This window comes from Camellia sinensis, chromosome 12 (assembly GCF_055761805.1).
Source record: "Camellia sinensis isolate YWXY chromosome 12, ASM5576180v1, whole genome shotgun sequence".
NCBI lineage: Eukaryota > Viridiplantae > Streptophyta > Magnoliopsida > Ericales > Theaceae > Camellia > Camellia sinensis.
This window is the reverse complement of record NC_138972.1, coordinates 126,509,884-126,536,596: the sequence shown is the minus strand read 5'-3', so window position 1 is coordinate 126,536,596 and position 26,713 is coordinate 126,509,884. Positions and strand designations below refer to the sequence as shown.

The following is a 26,713-nucleotide window of genomic DNA, read 5'->3' as shown; positions in this document are numbered from 1 at the left end:
CTATACATGAATAAAATTACCTATATTATTGATTGAAACATATTTTTAATATTATTAAAAATTATTAATTTACTTAATGATCTATTAATAAAAGGGAAGATTTATTATAAAATTAGAAATCTTAGGAGATAGAATGTAATTTTCAAAACTATAAAGGCAATTCGTATTTTAATCAAATTTCAAGAGTTATATTTGTAATTTATCCTAAAATTTATATAGAATAATCAATGTAAGAGTCTCATCAAAAATAAATAAATAAATAAATAAATAATAATATAAGAGTCATATTTACTCTTTATTATTATTATGAATTATACATAGATTTTCTAATTTTCAATTTTGACATTTCTGTCTACGTGACATTTTTAACAAGCATATCAAATCCTAAATAATGTTCATTAGCCAAACCTAAAAAATGAACCAAGTTATTTGATTAACTCGGAATATATATTATAAAAAATCAAATGACACGAATTTGACTTAGATAAAAGTTTGTTAAACATTAGCTCAAAAAATAAACAAGACAAATTAAAACATGTTTTGAAATCCAACAATTAAGTTTTCAAGTTAAACTTGAATAACTTGCTCTTCAATTCGGCTCCATTTATTCACATTCTTAAGAAGAAGAAAAAAAAAGAAATTGAGCTTATAAAGCCTCCGTTTGGGAAGTGGGTTAGCTTTTTGGTTTTTTGGCTTTTTTGGCTATTTTAGCCTGGGCTTAAAAGCTTGGTTTGGGAAGAACTTTTTGGCTTTTTGGCTTTTTTGAGTTTTTTTGTGAGAGAAGAATGTAATGATTATGGGTTAGATGTGATGTTTTGTTTGTTATGGCTAAAATAGCCTATTTTGTTTTTTGTGGCTAAAATAGCCAAAAAAGCCTACAAACCCACTTGCCAAACACAGGCAAAATTAGACACAAACATATATAAACGAATAAGATTTTATAGAATTTATTAGTAAGACTTTTTTTAAATTATCTATTTATATATATATATATATATATTCATGGAAGTGTTTTGTAACTCAATTTTTGTGTTTTATAAGAGCAGTCATACCTGCCAGGCCAAACACCAAGTGGATTGAAGAGGCTTAGAAAGAAAGAGTTAGAAAGAAAGAGTTAGAAAATCTACAAGGATGGCGAGGAGAGCGCATGACACATGATAGGATTTACGATTACGATATTTATAATGATATTAATGATTCAGACAGTAATCTTGAATTGAAGAGACCCGTACTTGGTGGTAAAGAACATTCACACCCTAGACGTTACAGAACAAGTCGACCTCAATGCAAGACAGGTACAAATGATGTAGCCATTAATTAAAGGAGAATATATTCATTTCATTAATTTTTTAGTACAATTCTGTGTCAATAGAATTTCATCACGAGTCTTATTCACTATCTTTGTATCTACTTATAGAAGAAAATTGGACAAAAAATATCATTTTCATATATCATTTTCAATAGAGTGCATAGTGCTATTCTAGTCTAAAAGTTATATTCACTTTCCAAACCCAATAAGATAACAGTCTATTAAAATATCTCATATCGTCTCTAATCGTCAACCTCTATAGACTCATTATGAGTGTCAAGAAGTTCAACCATTTATGTGCCGAGGGAGGAGTCGTTCTCAGAGGTGAAACAACTTACATTCTCAGCAAAAACTGTATACTCAGTGTTGCACGCACTGGTACCGTCTCTGGAGACCGCCATTGTTGACACAAACCTCGGATTTCCATACTTCACAACTCTAGATTCACTGTCCAATGAAGGAGTAAACCTTCCACCACTCCACAAGAATGGATTTTTGAAAGATCTGCTTCCCAGGCTTGTCAAGTTCATTAATGATTCTCAAGAAGACATCTTGCGCTTTGAGACCCCTGCACTCGTAGAAAGTAAGAACCTACAATCAAGCATGTTTTTTTATTAATTAATAACGGTATTAGAATACATATCGATGTTGTATGAACAAGTGATTTGGGATTTATTTTTTTTAAAAGTGAATTATTTTAAACTTTTAGAACTACTGCTCAATTAGATAAATCAGAAAAAGTAAAAGTAAATAAATAAATAAAAAGGAAAGAAAGTTTTTAAAGACAAAACAAAATAAAAAACAATTTTCTTTTGTCTTGAATTTTTTGATTTATTTTTAAATTTTTAGATTCAAAAATAATAATTCAACACTTTTTTAAATAATAAAAAAAAAATCACTGGCGCCGTTTGGAAAGTCAGAAACGAGGCTATTATAGCCTATTTTGAGAAAAAAACCCAAAAACAACGCTGTTGGATGCTTTTCCAAAAAAAAAAAAAATATAGGTTGCACAGCCGACAGTGTAGGCACAGCCTACACTGTCAGCTATAGCACTTGTTCCATCAATAAGTAAATTACGATTTTACCCCTTGATATCAATTTAAAAAAACATATTTTTAGGAATAAATTTGTCATTTTAAATTTAAACATCATTTCAACACACTTTCCAATACAACAACTCAACTAAAAATTCATCTCACCTTCCCAAACACAAAACTAAGGGCTGGTTTGGGGTAACCTGAATCAGCCAAAAAGTCAAAAAATTACTCCAAAATCCAAAAAGATATCACTATTCATCCAAAAAAAAAATTAAAAAATTAATTTCTTTCAAAACAGGTACACACGGAATTGACAAATAGTTAGCGGCTGTGTGCGGCAGTGCAGAGCAAAAGAAATGATTGGGTGTGATTTTTATACACACCGTTGTTCGTCCCATGGGGCCATCACGAGTCCCGTTTTGATAATCTGAACCGTTCAATATGTAGAAATCGTCGAGTAATATATGTCTGCCAAAAATCACATTAATCGGATATCGATAACTATATGATCAAATCAGTTATGTACAACAAATGGATGGTGTTATAATTAATAATTGAAACATAAATAAATCTAATCAGATAGCTATCGATATCCGATTAACATGATTTTTTGTAGGTACATAGTGTTCGACGAGTTACACACATTGAACGGTTCAGATTATTAAAATGGGACCCGTGATGACCCCCATGGGCCAAACAAAACCGTCCAATGTTTTGTACAAAAATTAGCCAATAATTTCCAACCCCAATACACGGCTGCATTGTGTACGGCTGGCGCCCACCATTCTCTAATCATCTCTTACACATTTTTTTTATACAATTTTTTAATACACATTTTTTCATAAAAATCCAAAAAGTTAACCCAAACCTTCATATTTTTTTCTCAACTTTTTTAGTCCAAAAAGACAAAAAGTGCACTTTTTACGACATCCCAAACCAGCCCTTAAATAGCCTACTAAAATAGTCAAAAAATCAAATAGCCTACTAAAATAGTCACTTCTCAAACGAGGCCACTATAAGCAAAAAGTTTATAAAAAAAGTGGTTTCTTTTAACTGGATGTCAAACAACGCCATAAACCGATTAGAAAATCAAATTCAAAATTATATAAACCAATATTATTATTATTTTTTTCAAATAGACCGTACTAATATATAAAATCTTATTTATTCATATGTATTTATTGTCCAATTGTGTTTATCTGAAATCCAAAATTTAAATATATATAAATAAGTTGATATAAAAAAATCTAACAAAATTTCTCTTTGTTTTATTTAATATTATTATTCGGAATTGCAGAAGACAAATTTTCATGGTTTAGGGATGAGGAATTCTCACGACAGACGTTGGCTGGTCTGAACCCATATAGCATACAATTGGTCAAGGTATGATGATGTTTTAACAGTATTTAACAAAAGGCAACCGGGTAATGCTAAGGACACCAAATTTTCTTCCAGATAAATGATCAAATGTTTCACATAAGTGTGGGATCCGCAATTTTGTGAATTCACGTCCATGTGAGATATTTGATAGAAAATTTGGGGCCTATGGCACCTTCCAAGGCAACCCAATGCTAAAAGAATTAGGGAAAATTACAATTCAGTTTAAAGTCCAAAAAATAATTATAAATAAATGATAAATTTAATAAATATTAATTATTAAAATAATTATTTTTACCATGAAATTGTAATAAGTTTTGACAGTATCATGTGTGGTAATTTTTCCAAAGAATTAGGTATGTATTTGATTTGATTTGATTAAATGCAGGAATGGCCATTGAGGAGTAAACTCGACCCTAAGATCTATGGGACTCCCGAATCTGCTATTTATTGAGCGAGAAATCAGAGGCATGATCACCCTTGAAGAGGTATTACTATTAATAATAATGCCGTGCAAATTCACCCAAAAAAAATACATATATAATTCTTAATTGAGTAAATTATAAATGCACCCCTGCAAATTCATAACGTAGTCACATAATTTTTTTTCATGATTTTTTTTTTTATCTATTTTTTTTTTTTAAGGTGTCAAATTTGATGATATGAATGAATGTATGTGTGCAGGCATTGCAAGAAAAGAAGCTATTCATGCTGGATTACCATGACTTGCTCATGCCATATGTGAAGAAAGTGAGAAAGATAGAAGGGACTACACTCTATGGATCTAGGACATTGTTCTTCCTGACACCAAACGGCACGTTGAGGCCGTTAGCGATTGAGTTAACTCAGCCGCCCATGGATGGTAAGGCTGAGTGGAAGCAAGTGTTCACTCCAACATGGGATGCTACTGGTTGCTGGCTGTGGAGGCTTGCTAAGACTCATGTTCTTGTTCATGATTCTGGCTATCACCAGCTTGTCAGTCACTGGTTAGTAAACTCCACTACCTATTTCTCAATTCTGATTCAGTCTTGCACCATCTATATTACATCTTTTTTTTCTTTTTTTCTTTTCTTCCACAAATCTCCTCTTGAATTCTTGAATTGAACACAATCTTACAGTAATATGTGGAGTAGTATGCATATCTGCAGATGTGTTGGTAGTATTGTATTCATTGCAATTGAGTTTTGCAGGTTAAGAACAAACTGTGCGACAGAAACAGGCAGCTGAGCGCGATGCACCCTATTTAAAGACTACTGCACCCTCATTTCCGGTACACGATGGAGATCAATGCTCTTGCTCGTGAAGCTCTCATCAATGCCAACGGAATCATCGAGACATCTTTCTCCCCTGCCAAGTACTGCATGGAGGTTAGCTCTGTTGCCTACGACCAACAATGGTGGTTTGACCTCCAGGCTCTTCCAGCTGACTTAATTAGCAGGTAATTTACTTTACGTAACTAAAAACAGAGTTGTTTCATTACATCAAATTTTTAGTATTTTGATTCCAATACATCCCCAATAGGGGCCGAAATCTTCTGCTAACTTTTTTGTTTTGCTAGAATGTTAGGGAATGGCTGTGGATGATCCAACCTCTCCTCATGGCCTAAAGCTAACAATAGAGGACTACCCTTTTGCCAATGATGGTCTTGTTCTCTGGGATGCCATCAAACAATAGGTTACAGACTATGTCAAACACTATTACCCAGATCCAAGCTTCATAAACTCCGACGAAGAGCTTCAATCATGGTGGACTGAGATCCGAATAGTCAGTCACCAAGACAAAAAGGACGATCCATGGTGGCCGGCTTTGAAAACCCCTGAGGACCTCATCGGCATTCTCACAACCATGATCTGGGTAGCCTCCGGTCACCACTCTGCAGTCAACTTTGGAAAATACGCTTTCGCAGGTTATTGCCCAAACAGGCCAAGCATTGCCACGCGGAAAATGCCAACAGAAGATCCATCGGAGCAAGAGTTGAAGAATTTCCTGAACAAGCCGGAGGTAGAACTGTTGATTTCCTTCGCAGATTCAAGCTACCAAAGTTATGGCAGTTTTGGATGTTTTGTCAAATCTTTCGGTAGACGAGGAGTATATAGGGAAAGAGATGGAGCCAGCATGGACTGAGAATCTGGTTTTGAAGGCAGCATTTGAGAGGTTTAATGGGAAGTTGAAGGAGCTTGAAGGAGTGATTGATGATAGAAATGCAAACATGAGTTTGAAGAATAGGGTTGGAGCTGGGGTGGTGCCTTATGAGCTTCTGAAGCCATTTTCGGAGCCTGGAGTGACAGGAAAGGGAGTTCCTAATAGCATCTCAATTTGAGAACTCATCAACGGAGTTGAGAACAACTAATTGGTTTGGATGTAACCTATAGCTAAAATGAGGCATTTTGAGCAGATGAGGAAGCGGGCTAAGAGATTGACACTGAGAATTACAATCAATCATTTTGCAAGACTAAGATAAAAGAATTACTATTTGAAATATGAGAGTGTACTGATGTCAATGTAATCTTGGTATTCAATAAAGTTTAGTTTATGAGAATTTTTAGATCAATGTTAATATTTGAAATTTGGCAGTTTTTTTATATCAATGTAATCTTGTTATTCAATAAAGTCGAGTTTATAAGAACTTTTAGATTAATGTTAATATTTGAAATATGACAGTGTAGTGATATCAATGTAATCTTGTTATTCAATAAAGTCGAGTTTATGAGAATTTTATAGATTAATGTTAATTTGGTTTTTCCTAAAACTTGCAAGGGTGAAGCTCTTCAAATTCTTCGTCTCATCCTGCTTCACAAGAAAATACAAGTTACTATTCACAACCCTAGAAGCTCGAATAGACCCTCTTTCAATCTCAAAACCCTATCCATCAGCCAAATCAACCCTAATCCGAGCTTCATTAGTCCCTATCTATGCCACCTGTTGCAGATTCACCTGTCCTCACCACATAGCAACTCCCTTCCTCATACCTTTAAGAGTAAGCTATAGATATACTGTACTTCACGAAGAGATAAAAAAAAAAAAAAAAAAAACAAAAAAAAAAAAAAAACAAAAGGATAATAAAGGTAATTTTCCAAGAACTAGAACCAGTACCAGTTGTAGGCAGTACTGTTCAAAGTTATCCAAGGCTGTCCAATCTCAAGGTGATCATTCAAGTTTTGCATTGGAATTTATCAAAAAAATTTAGATCACTTGACCACCTAAATAAACCTGCAACTGAATTCTACAGAGCTGCATGCAAACCTTAAACATACAATCTTCCTAAAATTCACAACAAAACATATCAACTTGTTCCAGCCCTAAATTCTGCAAGTAGTATCCATCAATAATCTTTAAATCTTAAAGGCTAAGGGAAGACATCGTGGGTGTTACCTGAAAATCTTCTTATCATCTGCATATGCAAGGCAAATCTCCAACCTTTCTTCTCATCTCGGTCCTTCATTGTACTTTTCGTATTTTGCAAATATTTTGAACATACATTCATGAACCAAAATATAACACCAATTCATAGTTGTCATTAATGACATGATGCTCTCTTTCCTAGCCCTAGTTACTAAAATGCCTCAGCATGCAATTGTACTCAATCCTCACAAAAGACCAAAAGGAAACAACTAAGATGGGAGAATTATGTCAGGTTGGTCATGTTCGTGTCATATCATCTTGGGCCCGTGCCAAAATTTCCTCAACACTAACCAGGAATCCTTGACACAACAAGGAAAAATGATAATTACCAAGAATCCTTGAAACTCCCCTTCGACACAGAGCCCCTTAACAACAAAACAAAGTGTCTATCATATTCATTGAAATTATCTTTTCATTCCAGTCCAGACGGAAATGCAAATGTGAAGCAAGGATGTCATAACTGCAGGGAAGATGTGATGTTATGTGGCTATCAGCAGAGTTATAGTTTGCACATCACTGTAGAGGGTTCTGTCGAATATTAAAATTTAGTAGTCATACTGGAATATAACAGAATGCGAACTTCAAGAAGGATGAAAGTTAAAGAAACTGCATAAGCATGGCATGTAAAAAATGTAATACAAGAGACTAGTGAAAGTATCAAATATAATAGATCAAGGAAGACTGCAACCAGTATGATCATTTCCAGACCTTCCAACTAAAATCAAGAAGGAATTCAAAAAAAGGAATTACCAAAACGAGGAGCAACAACGAAACAACAAAACGAAACTAGAGATTCACTAGGCGCTTCACTCATCCCATGATTTGTCCAACACGCAAAAAGGACGAAATCAACTGCAAATGCTAGCCATCAATCATATTACTTGCACTCAACACCTGCTTCGGCTGCTCGGCGAGGCTTACTTTTCCGCCTGCTTCCATTATGACGAAAACCATTGGACTTTGTCGAGTCATCAGTGCTTGATCTCGTTCCAACACCGTTTTCCACTTTGATTGAATCTGGCTTCTCTTTTGCCTGCAAATTCCGCTTCCTCTTCTTTCCATTCTCTGCTGCTACTGAACTTTTCGTCTCTTTGCTCAAGACACCATTTTTTGTATTCTCACTGTCTTCCTCTTCAACTTTTTCAAATTCTTCTTCGTCAATCTCATCCTTCAATGGTTTTTGTGGCCTTCCCCTTTTCTTCTGTACCGGAATTTTTTCTTCTTCACCACTTCCAGCATCTTCATGATTAGCAGCTGAAAACTTTTTTCCCTTTCCCCTACCTCTACCCATTATCATAGAACCTTAACAGAGAAAAGTTCACACAACAAATGAAGATTTCTGCAAAACAAACAAAAAAACACCTTAAGACTTGAATTAGTTGTGCTGCTTTCAGTAATACTCAACAGAACTCAAAAGATAGAGGGTAGTTGAAAAATCAAAAAAGATGTTTTGTAGGAACAAAATAATTATGGCATGTTTTTTAAGTCTTTCAACATCCTGGGACAATAAAATCATTGTATTTGGTTTTCAACTTTCACACTAAACGTTGCAAGTTGAACAGCACAATTAGCTCAATTTGTACAAGGTCTACTGGAAACATGCATGGAGTGTAACAATATCAAAAAACAAAAAACAAAAAGAAGAATGAACGAAGTACTGACATAGTCTTCCACAGAAAATTGAAGTAAAATAGGTATTAAACAATGATGACTTTGGTTTATTAGAGACATTGGATATTAGTTTGACATAATGGTTTCAAACAGATTAGGGCTATATTTATTTACCTAAAAACTTCATTTTCTTCATTATCTTGCTTAGACTGTGCTAAGAAGACAAAGAGGACTGGTTCAATTTTTATGAGATGCATAAATATAACCAGATCAAATCAACAGCAAAAGCAAGAATTGAAATAGCAACTGGAAATAAGAATCCGCCCAAAACCCTTCCCCACTGCAGCCTCCAAAACCCTCCCCCAAAGACCTTGAAGATAAGAAGAAACTTATATATGTGCCAAAAGCCAATTAAAAATCAACTACAGATAACAAAATTCCATTCATGTATATCAAAATTATACCAATTACTCCTTAAACAGTTCGAAACTACACCAATTTGAACAAAAGATAACTTGACGATGATAACCATAACAATACTGGAATTTTTTTTCTGATAAGTAGCAAGAACAATACTGGTATTATCCCAATAAAGGCTTAGATTAACAAATAAACCAAAAAATAAAAAGAAAAATACCCAATTCCACCTTATACAGTTTGAAATTACACTAATTTGAATCAAAGACAACTTGATAATCAGAACACTACCCAATTCCTCCTTGTACAGTCTGAAATTAAACTAATTTGAATCAAAGACAACTTGATAATCAAAGCAATACTGGTATTATCCCAAGAAAAACTCAGATTAAAAAACAAACCAAAAAAGAAAAAGAAAAAGAAAAAGAAAAAGAAAAAACCCAATCTGACATATACCCAATAAGATCTATAACAGGGCATAGAAAAGCCACAGATGAATGCAAGTTTAGATCCAAGCAACGATGAACTAAATCGAACTAAATAAAAGAAATAAATTAATTAATTAATTAAACTGATAACAGTTAGCTTTTCTCACCTGCAACACCAACAACTATCAACAACAAAATCGACGGACAGTACAATAAAAAAACAATTATAGAGAGAAAAAGAAAAAGATAGGAATTAAACTAACCAGGTGAGGCATCAGAAGAACCATGAGTGCAAATCTGTTAAAAGCATGAGAAGAGAGAGTCAATCAGAACCAAGACCCAGATGGATTTTTTGTATTTTTATAGATGGTTTTGGAAAGTTTAAAAGAAGCAAAGAAAGATTTAAACAAGAAGAGCTATGATCTGATGTGAAAGTGTTCAAAACCCAGATCAAGAATCAGAAGAAAGATTACAAGAAATTGAGGGTTGGTTCGTCTGATAAAGAAGTGAGAGAGAGAGAGACCCTCCTCTCCCAAAAGTGCGCAAAGGCAGATGAAACAGAAGATGGATGAGAGAGAGAGAGAGAGAGAGAGAGAGAGCGTTAAGAGATATTTGTTGATTGGCTCCGCAGTCTGTGTAGTCTGTATTCTGTGTATAAATCTATTGCACTCAACTCCTAGTAAAATTAAGGGTTATTTGCAATAACCTCCTTTGAATTTTCTACAGGATAAATTACATTTAACCCCTTAAATTAGATTAATTTATATTTCATTTTCTTAAATTTTAAAACTCAACAGTAAATCATTTCAAATGTTATCTTATTACACTAAATTGTTGGGACATGACAGTTCATATATAAAGGGTATGATACACTTATTGATTTTTAAGAATAATAATATTTTTATTTGATGATTTTACTTTTACTTTGTCTTTCTCATCTTAGTGAGAAAATATAAACGAAATTTCTAAATAAGAATATTATTATCATAAAATTTTAATTAGTGTGTCCTGTGCTTCATACATAACATGATTTTGTATAAATTTCTAACAAATTCCTAATGGAATGGATTAATTATAATAAGAAAATATTTTGAAGTGGTTAACTATTGAATTTTGAAATTTAAATAGACAAAATACAAATGAGTCATAATTTAAATAGATTTATTGTAATTTACAATTTTTTATAATAAAAAGGTTACAATAAATTACAATAAATTATACTTACCTCATTGAAATTTTTTTAAAACAAAAATTAGCCTTACATTTTTTACATAATTATACTAACATTCTTTAAGGTCTTAAGTTACATAATTAATTATATCATTTTTCATTAATCATTCATTAGTAGTATGAATGAAAAAAAAAATATATATATATATTCTCTTTTTTTAATGACGGGATGTCTAGGCCAACTTACGCATAACTTGACTAATCCAGAGACTCATATAAAGTGCCCATTCCATATGAATCGGATAAATCTCTTGGAGAACCCGCGAGTATGACCCCAGAGTGTGGAATTAACAATATTTTTAAAAAATTTCAGGAGGAGATGTGAGTGTAAATTGTCCAAATTATCACAAATTTAACATACTTATGAAATGCCTTGCCATTTTGTTGAAAATTTAGGCCGAAGTTACAAAGTTTGATTTCACATTTGAATAATTTGATCCGCTTAAAGATTAGCGTGATTGACAAATAGGCCCAATCCAAATGGGCACCGGTTTGGTTTGGTATTTGTGCTACATGTTAAAAATAAATAAATAAATAAATCACAAATATAATTACAATTTGTGTAAACGATGCTTTTAAAATAGTAAAATATTCAAAAATAATAATTTTAAACTCATTTAAAAATATTTTTAAATTAGTTAAAAGTCTCATATAAGTTGTAATTTTCACTTTTTATCATTTTTTTTTTTTTATGTCATTCAAACACATGTTAGCAAAACAATAGAGAGAATATTATTTCAATCTTTCCTTCATTCCTTCTTCAAAATACACCTCCCAATTACAACACTTGAAAATAAACGACAATACTAGGTAGCTCAAAATTTTGTGGCTCAAATGGCTCAAATCTGTCAAAACGACGTCGTTTTGACAGATTTTGAGTGTAAAACGACGTCGTTTTGACAGATTTGAGCCATTTGAGCCACAAAAATTTGAGCTACCAAACATTTTCCGAAAATAAATAGTAGTGGACATACCCAACTTATATCCTCTACTCACAATAAAAGTCGAACTCACAATTAAATGATATGAATGTTAGGTCTCGTTTGGTAAGTGATTTTTTTAATCAAAAAGTCACTAAAAAAAATTAAAAATCAATAACTCATATCAAAAAGTTAAAGATTCTTTTTTCTCTCTACTTTTTGCATATCTTTTCGTAAAAAGCTAAAAAATCATCCCAAACATACTAATTTTTTTTAGCTCATATTTTAGCCAAATAGCCAAAAAGTTACTAAATTAGCATGTTCCCAAACGAGGCCGAAGGGTTTAAAAAGATAAAAAATGATCGCCAATTTAAACACAATCCTCTCACATAAGGTAAATCTCACTTTTTTATGAATCTCACACCTATGAAAGAGATGTGATCAGTTTCTGTATTGTTAAACCTTTGCGGCGGTTGGCTTGTCCAAGAACCAGATGATTTGTTTTTGGAGTGAAATTAGTTGAACAGGTAACAAATAATATTCACCTCGCTTGGTTTCCAGTTTTCCAAAACACTTTTCAGAAAATTCTAGTTTCCTATATTTTTCATGTTTTTTTGTTTTTACTGAATTTTTTTAATGTTTTAAACAATTTTTTTACTTTTTAGACACACCTAACATAAATACATTTAAAAAGTAAAAAATTTGTATAAAAAAAACCTTTTAAAAATTTACTAAATACCAAAAATACAAGAATTCAGTACATTTTTTGTATTTTTATGTAATTATTAATTTTTTAAAATATTTTTTCATAAATTTTTTACTTTTTAGATACATCTAAGTAAGGTGCATTTAAAAAAGTAAAAAAAATGTTTAAAATTTAAAAAATATTCACTAAAAATAAAAAAACACAAAGATCAAAAAAATCAATTTTCAAAAAATTTAATTCAAAAAATTCAAACTAAAAGCAGTGATTGATTTTTACACCACCACAACCACCTTGGATTCCCATTTGCACTGTTTCTACTAATTGTTTGCCAATCACTGTCGGAAAAGGACTAGCAGTGATCACAAAACCAACATTAGCGGCGGCGTTGATGGTTGGAAATGCGAGAGTAACCCTCTCTTTGGGAATCCCCGGTGCGTCAATCACAGCGACGATCAACCTATGTTTCTCTCGGAGAAGTGTACTTCTTGGGAACAGAGAAGTCACATGTCTGTCTATACCCATACCCATTAGAATTAGATCTACTAATTAATATGGGAAACCGATTATTGGCAAAATCAACTATCTTGTTGTCCATCAATGTAATGATTTGAGCCTTATAATCGTCAACAACCTCTTCTACTGTTTTCAATGTGGTGTTCACTGAATGATGCTGGAAGGAATGGGTACCTATGAAAAAAGAAAACAAATATATTCTTTTAACAATTATTTTCAAAAAACAGTTTTTAAGCTTGTCGATAAATTTAGAGGTAATATTTTAAAATTTTCTAACATTACTCAAAATATATATTTTTTTATTTTTTTTTATAAAAAAAGTGATATTTTTTTTCTATTAATAATAAGATTGACTTACATAAATTGATATTATTAATTAACATGTAAAAAAAATTAGAAATCATACTAATGAAATAAAGAGTTAGTAAAATATTATTTTCTTATATAAAATTCAGAGTTATCCCAATTAAGTATTCTGCAATACTCATAAAATGCAAAGGTGATAATAAATTTTCAAAATTTTTGAAAACTAGGTAAGATTTGAGTATTTTATTTTAAAACAACTTGAATTTGGCAAAAATATCTCTAATTCAACAATCACCTTAATTATAATTCCATTCACTACTTACTTTTTTTAAAAAAAAATTATTTTATTTGTTCATTCACTACTTAGGTAATGTCTACCAAATGCAAATGCAAATGCAATAGAACCGTCTTTGGCCCGTTTCACTTACATGGCCCGACCCATTTTATGTATTGGCTTTGGAAAATATACACACAGATAGAAAAACATAAACAAAATATTTATGCTATGCATACATATGCAATAAATTTTATTTATTCTTCTTAAGAAATGCATATAAAAACACTACAAAAAAATTTGTTTTTTGCGACGGCCAAACGCCGTCGCAAATACCCCAAACGCCATCACTAAAGGTTTTTGCGACAGTAAAATGGTTTTTTGCGACGGTAAGTGGAGGTCGCAACAAAAGGGGTTGCAAAAGGGCTTTGCCGTCGCCATTGTTTTTGCGACGGGAAAATTTTTTTTTTGCGACGGCAAATTTCTGTCGCCAATGATCCACGAAAATCTGGATTTTTTTGCAACGGTACAGTATTGCCGTCGCTAAAAGAGGTTTTTGCGACGGCCAAAATCCCGTCACTAAAAGTGTTGTCGCTAATGACTATTGTCGACAGCAACCTGAGCCATCGCTAAAGGCCTTATTTTCAATTTAATTCCTACCTTTTGCAACAGTATTGGTGCCGTCGCAAAAAGCTTGCTACCATTTTCTTTTTGTGACGGGGTGCTCTGTCGTCTCAAAAAAAAATTTAAAAAAAAAACCCTGTATTAAAATTATTAAAAATATAAAAATAACCTGTATTAAATGAAAAATAACTAAAAAAAATCTAAAAATTACATAATAATATAAATACATACATAAACAAAAGTTGGCACATAATGAACATTCATAATATTGTTCCATTCATAACAATACATAAATAAAAATTCATAACAATAAAAATTATGCCACTACATAATGTCGCATAATACATACATAATGTTGTTCACAAATTTAAATAACATAAATCAAAACCAAAAGTTTTCGTCTTGATTCTTTCGTGGGTTACAAAAATAAAAGTTGGTCATAATCTTTACACACCCGCATTTTACAAGAAGCAAACTGCTACTCAGGAAATATCTGAAAAAAACAAAATAAAAATAATTAATAACAATATAATGGTGTTAATATTTTAATTACAGAAAAATATAAAAAAATTAACTACTATATAATTACAAAGATAGTTTAGTAAATAATTTTGACTAAACCGAAATCCGACTCTAACTCCCAAACTAGGAACCTGATTCGAGCCTCGTTTTCTCCTACAAGTCTATCGTGCCTAGGCGGTCATGTGTGCCAAGTTTCATGCTAAACCGACGCCGTTTGGTGATTTTGGGGCATTAAAATTCAAGTTTCTTAAGAAACTAGTTTGTCTAAAGTGAAATCCGACTCTAACTCCCAAACCGAGAACCCGATTCGAGCCCCGTCTTCTCCCACAAGTCACTCATGCCTAGTCGGTCGTGTGTGCCAAGTTTCGTGCTAAACCGACGCCGTTTGGTGATTTTGGGGTATTAACACCTCGAATTCAAGTTTCTTAAGGAACTAGTTTGCCTAAAATGAAATCCGGCTCTAACTCCCAAACCGGGAACCCGATTCGAGCCCCATCTTCTCCCACAAGTCACTCATGCCTAGGCGGTCGTGTGTGCCAAGTTTCGTGCTAAACCGACGCCGTTTGGTGATTTTGGGGCATTAACACCTCGAATTCAAGTTTCTTAATGAACTAGTTTGCCTAAAGTGAAATCCGACTCTAACTCCCAAACCGGGAACCCGATTCGAGCCCCGTCTTCTCCCACAAGTCTCTCGTGCCTAGGTGGTTATGTGTGCCAAGTTTCGTGCTAAACCGACGTTGTTTGGTGATTTTGGGACGTTAACACCTCGAATTCAAGTTTCTTAAAGAACTAGTTTGCCTAAAGTGAAATCCGGCTCTAACTCCCAAACCGAGAACCCGATTCGAGCCCCGTCTTGTCCCACAAGTCTCTCGTGCCTAAGCGGTCGTGTGTGCCAAGTTTTGTGCTAAACCGACACCGTTTGGTGATTTTGGGGCGTTCACACCTCAAATTCAAGTTTCTTAAGGAACTAGTTTGCTTAAAGTGAAATTCGGCTCTAACTCCCAAACCGGGAACCCGATTCGAGCCCCGTCTTCTCCCACAAGTCCCTCGTGCCTAGGCGGTCGTGTATGCCAAGTTTCGTGCTAAATCGACGCCGTTTGGTGATTTTGGGATAATAACAACTCGAATTCAAGTTTCTTAAGGAACTAGTTTGCCTAAAGTGAAATCCGGTTCTAACTCCCAAACCGGGAACCCGATTTGAGCCCCGTCTTCTCCCACAAGTCTCTCGTGCCTAGGCGGTCGTGTGTGCCAAGTTTCGTGCTAAACCGGCGTCGTTTGGTGATTTTGGGGCGTTAACACCTCGAATTCAAGTTTCTTAAGAAACTAGTTTGCCTAAAGTGAAATTCGGCTCTAACTCCCAAACTAGGAACCCGATTCGAGCCCCGTCTTCTCCCACAAGTCTCTCGTGCCTAGGCGGTCGTGTGTGCTAAGTTTCGTGCTAAACCGACGTCGTTTGATGATTTTGGGGCGTTAACACCTCGAATTCAAGTTTCTTAAGGAACTAATTTGCCTAAAGTGAAATCCGACTCTAACTCCCAAACCGGGAACCCGATTCGAGTCCCGTCTTCTCCCACACAAGTCTCTCGTAACTAGGCGGTCGTGTGTGCCAACTTTCGTGCTAAATCCGGCTCTAACTCCCAATCTGGGAACCCGATTTGAGTCTCGTCTTTTCCCACAAATCTCTTAACTTACAATATAAAGAATGCAAAGATACATTTTAGCTTAGAATGCAAAGATACATTTTATACCTGATCTTCTGGTGGTGGTGTATATGAATTCTCGTCTTCTGCAGATTCCCTAAATGCCCGATGGCCACTCGATGCATCAAGAACCTATGATAGTCAATGCATAATGTGTTAATCATATTCGAATTTTATACATAATCTTGTGTGAAAATTGAACTATCAAACAATTTAATGTATATCGAACCTGTCTGTTGGGATCCACACTCGCCCCCTGTGACACAAAGGCCATCATCTCAGCTCTCATCTGCTGTAAATGTGTAGAGAACTCTGCTCGCAGCTCCTCCCTCAACTCATCCCTTAGCTCTGCACGAACCTGCTACGTGGTCTGATTAATAGTCGATGGCTGGGGTGTTGACTGTGATGGCCCAGCACCATCTTTATACACCGCTCTCCGAGGCACAATTCTCCCGTATGTGCGACAATATCCATGTCCGTCATGACCTATCAACTCATGAAAAATGGCATTCCTAGCCTCCAAAGTCCGACCATCCTCAGGTAGCATAGAGAGTTGACGATTAAACTCATCTTGTATTGAATAAGACATACAAGTATATGCCAAATTAAGATGGTTGACACACAAAAAATAAACTTTAAATACAATCAAAGGTGTTTGGAAACTACCAAGGTCTGGATAGCCTCTGGGTCATCTGCTCTACGTGTCATAAGCCAAACATTCATCTTATCAGTAGACTCCCCCTTATTGGTCATCTACATTTTTTTAGAAAAATGAAAATTAGAATCCAAATAATTTGCAAATATACAATATTTATTTATATACAAAAATAAAATAATAAAATGTAAACCTCATGCCGTATCTGAGAGAAAGTAGTACGCCTTGTGGTATGAGCTATGCCGTGAGCTTGCCGATTTTTAGCGTTCTTACTTGCAATTTTCTATAACAGGTTCAACAAATGTAAGTATGTAAATATGATTTGTATGTTTGCATATCATAAATATAACTTATTTGTATACCTCAGCATCGGAAGTACGCCAATACTCCACAAGTTCTTCCCACTGGCTTGGCACAATGTGCAAAGGAACATCATCCTTCATATTAGAATCAGAACTTCTAGGATTGAAATACTTAGCCTTAATCTTGTTCTTGTGATCCTTCCATATGTTGTTGCAGTTTTTCATGCAGATTGGCTTGTACTCTTCTGGACATATATTCAAATTGTCCTATAAAACACAATTTCAAAATGTAAATAATAATAACACAATTTTGGAATTCGAATTTGTGGACAAAAATATACTTTTATCTTCACATCCTTCCAGATAGCATCAACAATATCATCAGACACATTGTTCCAGTCAAGAAAAGTAAGAGGAACAATGTTACCATTCCGCACAATGATGCCAAGTTGAGTAGTTAACTTAGCGACGTTATCCCCTATTGGGCAGTAATTTTCATCAAATTGTATGTCCAGCTTTTTACCAGTACCCCACTCTTTTATGCCCTTAGCACATCCTCTACCACGCCTAGTCGAGGTTAATGAAGAATTAACATGACCTGCGAGATACAAAAACAATAAACAATATGCAATAGTAATAAACAAATGCAAATTTAAATAATGTGAATACAAATCAAATTCTTATACCTGATGTAGGCTGTGAAGAAGTCGAAGGGTCTGCAAAATACAACGAGAATAAACAAGTTATATATGATGAGCATAAATAAATGTATGTTTAAATAATTTTCATACAAATCAAAGCAAATTTATATACCTGCGGATGGCTCATAAGCTGATGACTCTAGTCGGGATGATAGCTGCTGTGGTGCCACTGATGGTGGACGCACCGATGGTAGGCATGGAGGCTGAGTACATGGTAGCTGCTGTGGTGCCACTGATGGTGGTCGATGCGGTGGTACTAATGGCCCCTCAGATGGTGGTGGCACTAATGGCCCCTCCGATGGTGGCCGATGTGATGCCTCCTCTGATGGTGGTGCTACTGATGTCCTATTATGTAGCACATCAGACATCATACGCTGGGGATGATCAGGCTTTCTCTTCCTTCCCATAATAATCTGCAAGCAATATAATATTAATTGACATTAGAAACATAGACAATGGTTTGTCATTAACTATAGTATGACATTAATTGAACTAATATAATTACAAAGACAAAGTAAATTAAGAAATTAATGATTAACTACAACCTTGGCCTTAATTGAATTACTAATGTTGATTAAATATCAACCTATTTGAACATCAACTGTTTCCCCTTCTGCGGCTTCCCTTACCCAACCAACTTCTTCATCACGAAGCATTATATTTTCTTCCAATTGTTGGCTCATGTATGGCTCGATTTGTGGATCAGTCAAACTCATATCAAATAAACCTCTTTGAGACATCTTCACCACGACTTGCCAGTCTGGTTGTAACGGGTCTGCAACATACCAAACTTGCTCTGCTTGGGACGCCAAAATAAAAGGTTCATTGGTAATTCGATCATCTCGGTACAACAAATGATTGAAGTTCACCAACGTGAAATTGAAGACATCTTATTTCTTTCCGTGAATGTTGTCAATCCAATCACACTTAAACAACACATGTTTCTTCTCATTGGAATATCGAATCTCAACAATATCTGTCAATTGTCCATAATAGTACACAGACCCCACACGAGGATTCTTGTCTTTTCGACTGGCATAACTTATGGTATCTACCTTCAAAGCTATACCACAATTTTGTGTGGCTCGACGATCATCCATGGCCTTTACTTGATACTGAAACCCATTCAGTATATACCCGTTGAACCTCCTTGTCAGGTTATGAGGACCATTTACCAATAGAATAATCTCTTCAAAAAATATGACATCAGTAGTCCTTCGCAAAGTTTGGACCTATTTAATACGAAAATGTAAAATTTAAAATGTAGATCGACTTAAGTAACTAGAATCTATAGAGTTAAATACATACATGTTCCTTGAACCAAATGTGAAAAGTTTCAAAATGTTCACGCCGAAGCTGATGATCGTCGACACGAGGCATTTTGAGCTTAAGTACTTCAAGGTGCTTGCTGTGTAGATTGAAATTTTAGCAACACAAAAAATTTTGTTGAAAATTCAATAAAACATAATAAAATATTGAGTGAGTGACTTAACCTACTTTATGAATGGTTGAACCGCGCTTGTATTGAATAAGATGTACCGATGAGCTTGTACCCAATAAGTGTTATCAAGATAAAAGCTTGTGTTTTCACCAATAGCATGACCCAAATTATCAGCACCACTATAGTTCCTCACGGGTCGACTAGATTTGGTTTCCACATCATTGAGATATTGTGCACAAAAATTCATGCATTCTTCCATAAGCTATCCTTTAGCAATTGATCCTTCAGGATGAGCTCTATTACGCACATATTGCTTCAAAGTAAGAAGATACCTCTCAATTGGATACATCCATCGAAACTGAATCGCTCCATCCAATAAGGCTTCATCAGCTAGATGTATAGGCAAGTGCTCCATTATATCAAAAAAACTCGGAGGAAATATTTTCTCTAGATGACAAAGTGTTACAGCGATACGATCTTCAATATATTGCAAATCCGTCGCACAATTCACTTTCGAACACAATTGTCTAAAGAAATTGCTTAATTCAATCAAGGGTTCAATTACATTCTTCAGTAACGATCTTCGAATAGCCAATGGAATAAGTTGTTGCATCAGAATATGACTATCGTGGCTCTTAGGACCCCCAATACTTCTATCATGTGAGCGCACACGACGTGATATATTGGATGAATACTCGTCGAGAACTCTTACTTCCTTCAACACTATCAAGAACAAATCCTTTTCATCCATGGTCATCGTGAATTGTGCTGGTGGTAAATAGGCTTTATTCGACCCTCTTAACTGCAAATGTAGGGGTTTTCTAATATTCATATCTTGTAAATCACGCCGAGCATTAACACCATCCTTCGATTTTCCTACAACCCCTAATATTGTCCACAACACATTGTCACAAACATTCTTCTCTATATACATCACATCGAGGTTGTGTCTTATTAGATTGTGCTCCCAATATGGCAATTCATAAAAGATACTCTTTTTCTTCCAACTATGAGTGTGATGTCTAACTTTCTCTTTCTCTACCTCTCTCCTATGCCTTTCCTTAAGGTCATCCCTTTTGTATTGGGTTAAAATACCCTCAGATTCTAATTGTAGCAACATCTCAGTTCCAGACAACAATTTTGGTTTGAGTCTGACTTCCCGACTACCATCAAATGATAATTTATCCTTCTGAAATTTATGGCCAGTAGGTAAAAATCTGCGATGACCCAAGTATGATTGTTTCCTACTATGCTTCAACCAACACGATGTAGTATCCTTATTACAACAAGGACATGCATATTCACCTTTAGTGCTCCATCCTGACAAGTTTGCGTATGCAGGAAAATCACTAATTGTCCACAGTAAAGCTGCATGCATTTGAAACATTTGATTTGTTGATGTATCAAATGTTGACACACCATCATTCCATAATTCTTTCAACTCCTCAATCAACGGTTGCATATACACATCAATCTTGTCACCAGGTCCTTTCGGACCGTCAATAAGCACAGATAAAATTAGAAATGGTTGCTTCATGCACATCCATGGCGGTAAGTTGTATGGAATGAGCACAACAGGCTAAGTGCTATGAACTATGTTCATCGTCCTGAATGGGTTAAAACCATCAGATGCTAAGCCAAGCCTTACACTTCGGCAATCATTACTAAAGTCAATATTCCGACGGTCAAAATCTTTCCATGCAAGGGAGTCAGCAGGATGCCTAAAGACACCATCATCAGTTCGTTCCTCTGCATACCATCTCATGAACTTGGCCGTCTTGAATGACATAAACAACCTCTGCAACCTTGGCTTTAAAGGAAAATATCTCATTTGTTTTACAGCTATTTGTTTGCCACCTTTGTTAAAACCATTTGAACCACCATCACCATTTAATTTCCATCTAGAACTGTTGCATATGACACATTAATCAAGATTGGCGTCCTCGTTTCGAAACAACATGCAACTGTTGGGACATGCATCCCACGTCTCATACGTGAAGCCCAAATCTGTTGTGACCTTTTGAGTTTTATAATATGAGTCCGGGAGTTTCACACCCAACGGGAACGCCTCATTCAATAACTCAAGCAACATGTCAACAGACTTGTCTGTCCACTGATTAAGCACCTTCAAATGTAGAAATCTAACAATGAATGACAAAGATGTGAACTTCTGACAACCCGGATACAATTCACTTTGTGCATCTTGAAGAAGTTTGAAATACTTTGCAGTATCTGCATTTGGACCGAGCTGGGGTTCAGATGCATGAGGATCAGGCCCCTGTGGTTCATCACCCTCAACACTTGTACCGGCATGTGGATTTCCCATAGCCCCTTGTATCATTCCAATCATATCATCCCCAATGTCTAAATTAGCTAATGTTTCATTCTCTCGATTACCATGCAGAGATACGTAAGATTCCCCATGTTAATCCAATGTTTGTATTTTTTTAAAAAACCATTCAAAATCAGATGCTCCCGTACACCCTCTCGTACAAAATAATATCGATTCTCACACTTCCTACACGGACAACTGATCATCGAACCTTCAACCCTATTGGTGTAGGCAAACACAAGGAATTCATCAATCCTATTAATGTATTTGCTCGACATCCTATTTGGCAAATCAATCCAACTCTTATCCATCATTTGTACACATCCACAAAAATATCTCATCAAAGTAACTCTAAATATAATACCTACGTATTACACCCTCATCTCTCAAAACAAGTAGTACACTTCCATTCCATAGCAATGAATATAGCTATTCATTAAATTTTAAGGATCTAAAATGAATTGATTTGAAACGGAATATAAATATCAATTAAGAAAAAAAATATTAACTCATTTTTTTTATTAGGTTCTGAAACTACCTATTACATAATACTTTCTTTTATGCTTAGTCAATTAAGTATGTTAATCAATTTTAAAATGAACTTAAATAATACACAGATATTACAGATGGCCTTTAATGTCTTCAAGACCAACAGAGAAAATCCTGTAGCTCAACTCAAGAAGATTGGATCTTCTTGAGTTTTAATGTCTTCAATACCAACAGAGAAGCATGGACACATGCAAATGAACTTTAAAAAGTACGATGGAAGTATATGTATCTTGTAGCTAACCTAAAAACCAATGGGCAGTAATCTGATGATCAAAAGCTGATGATTTCAAATCAAGGGATCTAGCTGGGGCTAGTCTTCCAACAGAATGTCTGCGCAAATGCACCAGAAATGAGTTACATGTAAATTTCAATTTTAGATGGAAATATTACAACATCATTACGAGACATGAGGCATCACATTGAAAAAAATAAATAAATAGTGCTAGTGACATATTTTTCACCCAATTCACCTTACAAGGGAATGACATCAAAGCTTTGAGCTATGCTACAAGCTAAAGAAGAGTACTAGTATAGATCATCTTTTGAAAAGCTTGAAGTATTCGTAAACGATTATACAAGAAGGTCCCACCAGAAATTCTCAAATAAAATTAAAAAAAAATTAGTTAAAATGTATCCTATCAAAATAAACATCAATGCCCTTATGGCCTCAACGTGGCCTCCATATCCCAACATACAAACATTCACCATTTCCAAACATACAAGTCAGATAAACAACATTCAAAGATCATTACTAACTATTTGCGACAGATTTAGAACTTCTCACATGTACTCTATTAACATGTCCTTGTTACAATTAAATGTATATCCAGTTAGTTCGTCCCTACAACTTATTTAGAATTGTGTTATGTTATACGAAAAATATATATATACCTACTTTAATTTTAAAATATTTAAATAAAAAATAATATAAGCATAAAAACTCAATCACTAATATTGAAACCAACAAAAGTCAAACCCATCTATGTAGTCTAATGCATTCAACCGATTGGTCTCTGTTACTCATTTAAAATTCAGTGTAATGGCATACAAAAATATATAGGTGTAAATTTAAAGAATATATACATATATACTTTGATTTTCATACATTCACACCATTGGTAAAGATTTCTTGTGATTTTTCTTATGTTGTCTGTAAAGAGTAATAAAACTTTAGACTAAACTATCTTATGATGTTATGAACCCAACTCACGCACCACTTTAATGGGCGAAACAACCCAACCCTTAGAACATACTGTAGGTTGAAGTTAAAAAAAACACAAAAATACAAAAACAAAAGAATAGTAAAAGTATTAGAAAGAAGAATTAAAAATAAATAAATAAAATAAATAACAACGAAACTTTGAAAAAAGAAAAAAAAATTATGGAGGATTAATATACAGTGAGCTTCATCTTCTCTTCATATCAATAAGGGATCATGATATAAAACACAGGTAATAAAAAAAAATGAGTTCAACCGAAGCCGAAGAACAGATACCTGAACGAAGTGAAGTTGAACGAAGATGACTGGGTCGAAGATGGCTAGGTCGAGGGGTCGCCGAAACCGAAGAACTTCGCCAGAGAAGAAGCTCTGAAAGCTGGGTCGAAGATGGCTGGCGGCGGTTGATAGGCGAAGTCGAAGATTTAAGGATTTCGATCCAAATTATTCATAGTTTGGGGAGAGCGAGGCAAAAGTTTGGGGAAATCGATCCAAATAGATTTAGGGATTTCAAAGAATTAGGGATTTCTATCGAAATGACCGAGCGCCAAAAATTTGGGGAGAGCAGGCAAAGGTTTTGTTATTACTTTTTTTGCGACAGTAAATTTTAAACCGTCGCAAATGGTAAATACGTATTGCTAAAACCGGCGTCATTTTGATATTTTTTTTTTTTTGCGACGGACATTTGCCGTCGCAAATGACTAAATATTTGCGACAGCAACATTCTGCCATCTCAAAAAATTTCTTTTTTTGCGACGGTGTAACACCGTCGCTAATACTCCCGTATTATGACACTCCCCGTATAGTTTATTGCCGACGGTAAAACTTCCGTCGCTAAAGACCTTTTTAGCGACGGGTTAATCTGCCGTCGCGAAAGGTCTTTTTTTGCGACGGGAAACGAGCCGTCGCAAAAGCTTCCGTGTTTTTTGCCTCCTTTTCTTGTAGTGAAATAAGGTTAAATTACAGTATACCCCTTTAAATTATAACTCGCTTGCACTTTGTCTTTTAAATTTTAAAACTCAACACTTGACCACCTCAAGCTATTATTTGTTATACTTAATACTTTTCATTAAGATTATGTTAAGATTTAAACAAAATCAAGTCATGTATGAAACACATGACACGCTTATTAAGTTTTTAAGATAGTAATACCCGGTATTGATTTTTTTTAACATAATAACACCCTTTTTTGTATGATCTCATTTGCAGTTTGTCTCCCTTATTTTAGTAGCAAAGTGCAAACGAGATCACTAGATAATGACGTTATTGCCTTAAAAATTCAATAAACATGTTATATACTTTTCATATAATCTGATTTTGTGCAAGTCCCCAACAGTATCTTAACAAAAAGAGTAAATGGTAACAAGATGATCTACTGAGTTTTAAAGCTTAAGAGAGACAAAATACAAATGGATAATAATTTAAGAAGATTTACTGTAATTTATCCAAAAAAATAATTTAATTAGCAACACTTTTGCCCCTTTATGTTTGGTTATTTTATCACTTTGACCCTTCATGTTTCAAATTTTTTCCATTTTATTCTTAAAATTAATATATTTTCAAAATTAGATAAAAAAAAATATCACATTGACAGTCACATGGTATAAGAAAATTATTATATATAACTCACGTCTCTAACACGAGTACAATTGGCAATGTAATAATATATTTTTTATATTATGTGACAATTATAGTGGTATTTTTTGTCTAATTTTGAATCAAAATTAACTTTAACAATAAATTAAGAAAAGTTTGAAATATAACAAAATTAAAGTGAGAAAAAATAAATTTTAAGGATTAAAGTGAAAAAATGATCAAATATGAAGCGCAAAGTAGAATTTATCTATAATTTTTATACTACCCTGGAGAGGAAACGGTCGTGGGCGAGCTAATAATTACTTTCTGATATTAGTCTCATAGTGTTCCTTTGGAAAGAATTAAAATAGCTTTATTTTTTTATTATTTTAAGATGATTTTTTTAGTCTCGTTTAGTTCTTATTTTTGATTTTTTTAAATTTTGTGAAAGAAAAAGTATAATAATTATGATTTAGATGTAACATTTTATCTTATTGACTTATGTAGTCAATTTTATCTTTTGTGTTTTTTTAGCCAAAAAATCCATTGCCAAACATAACTTTAGAAACATATCTCTCGTCTGCGCAGAACACGTGCCATTTGCTCCAATTCACCGAATGAAGATATGGTTATTCAAGTAATTTCCTGAAATAGATTGATATACAAAAAATAAAAATAAAAATAATTTTGTAACAACTCAATAATAATATAAAAAGAATATATATTTTTAGTATTTATTTTAGCCAATCTGATTTCTATTTAAAAATAATAATAACAATAATAATAGAAAACTTATTTTGAAATCGAAACCAAATATAGTGTTACAAGTGTTTACTTTATTTTTTTACCAAATTTGTTTTTCTTTTAGAAAAAAAAAAAAGTAAATTATAAGAGTTATAAAATACGAATTATCCTCTCTTATCATAATTGTTTATTTAGCCGAATTAGCAAAAAATAAAAATAAAATTTATAACTCTGACGCAAAAGAAAATTATATGAATTGTTAATTAAAATATATTTCTGATATCATTAAAAATTATTAATTGACTTAATAATTTATTAATCAAATCATTCATTTGTTATGTTATTAGAAACTTGAAAGGATGAAATATATTTTCCGAAATTACAAAGAATAATTCGTGTTTTAAATAAATTTTAAAGATTATTTTTATAATTTAACCCTAAAAAAAAATTGAAAAGTCGATCAAGGTGATTTGTTACCTTAGTGTATGTATTAGAGAACCGAAGCGACCACCGCAATAGTAAATTTATTTGTCTCTTTGATATATTCATTTGATAAATTGGCAACATAGGCAGCCAAATCCTTTGCCACGTCTTCCTCCATGTTGCTCCGCCGTATATCTGCCACCTTCGTGGTGGCAGTTGCCATCGATGTTGAGAATGTAAAGAATACAATAGTGAAAAAGAGTGTAAAGGCAAATAAAAAGGGTATACGTGAAGTCATTTTTACGTAAACCTTCACGTAAGTCTTTCAAAAAGAAAAAATAAAAATAAAAAAGTAAAATGAAGGAAAGAGGGAGGGAGAAAGAACTCTCTCCGCTTGGT

The 26,713-nt window shown here is 33.9% G+C and overlaps 1 protein-coding gene and 1 pseudogene across 4 annotated transcripts in view; one reads left to right on the top strand and one right to left on the bottom strand.

The window, feature by feature from the left end:
- LOC114302343 (linoleate 13S-lipoxygenase 2-1, chloroplastic-like) overlaps positions 1-6,449 on the top strand; it is an 80,721-nt pseudogene extending 74,272 nt beyond the window's left edge. Inside the window, exons 4-10 of the transcript XR_014345577.1 lie at positions 1,047-1,295; positions 1,572-1,892; positions 3,644-3,729; positions 4,112-4,211; positions 4,408-4,709; positions 4,914-5,175; positions 5,282-6,449. The product of XR_014345577.1 is annotated as a linoleate 13S-lipoxygenase 2-1, chloroplastic-like (transcript). The remainder of the gene's footprint in view (positions 1-1,046; positions 1,296-1,571; positions 1,893-3,643; positions 3,730-4,111; positions 4,212-4,407; positions 4,710-4,913; positions 5,176-5,281) is intronic.
- Positions 6,450-14,404: 7,955 nt separating this feature from the next.
- Positions 14,405-25,815, bottom strand: LOC114302339 (uncharacterized). 3 transcript variants are annotated; one of them, XM_082899829.1, is made up of 11 exons: positions 23,852-25,815; positions 22,598-22,686; positions 18,147-18,447; positions 18,020-18,049; positions 17,675-17,931; positions 17,394-17,600; positions 17,225-17,314; positions 17,043-17,129; positions 16,606-16,946; positions 16,425-16,508; positions 14,405-14,647 (listed from the first exon to the last, which is right to left on the bottom strand). In XM_082899829.1, exons 3-9 carry the CDS (start codon positions 18,439-18,441, stop codon positions 16,866-16,868), a joined length of 1,047 nt encoding a protein of 348 aa, XP_082755955.1. In that variant the 5' UTR covers positions 18,442-18,447; positions 22,598-22,686; positions 23,852-25,815; the 3' UTR covers positions 14,405-14,647; positions 16,425-16,508; positions 16,606-16,865. The 3 variants fall into 3 exon arrangements, with proteins under 3 accessions (XP_082755955.1, XP_082755956.1, XP_082755957.1); XM_082899830.1 differs by lacking the exon at positions 23,852-25,815 and having other exon boundaries at positions 22,598-22,731; XM_082899831.1 differs by lacking the exons at positions 14,405-14,647; positions 16,425-16,508 and having other exon boundaries at positions 16,881-17,129.
- Between the last annotated feature and the right edge of the window lie 898 nt (positions 25,816-26,713).

Coding starts and splice junctions, on each gene's coding strand:
- LOC114302339 (XM_082899829.1), bottom strand. CDS start 18,441: ATGGGAAGGAAGAGAAAGCCTGATCATCCCCAGCGTATGATGTCTGAT. Junction 17,315..17,393: donor GGCGTACTTCCGATGCTGAG/GTATACAAATAA, acceptor AACCTGTTATAG/AAAATTGCAAGTAAGAACGC. Junction 16,947..17,042: donor CAGAGGCTATCCAGACCTTG/GTAGTTTCCAAA, acceptor ATTCAATACAAG/ATGAGTTTAATCGTCAACTC.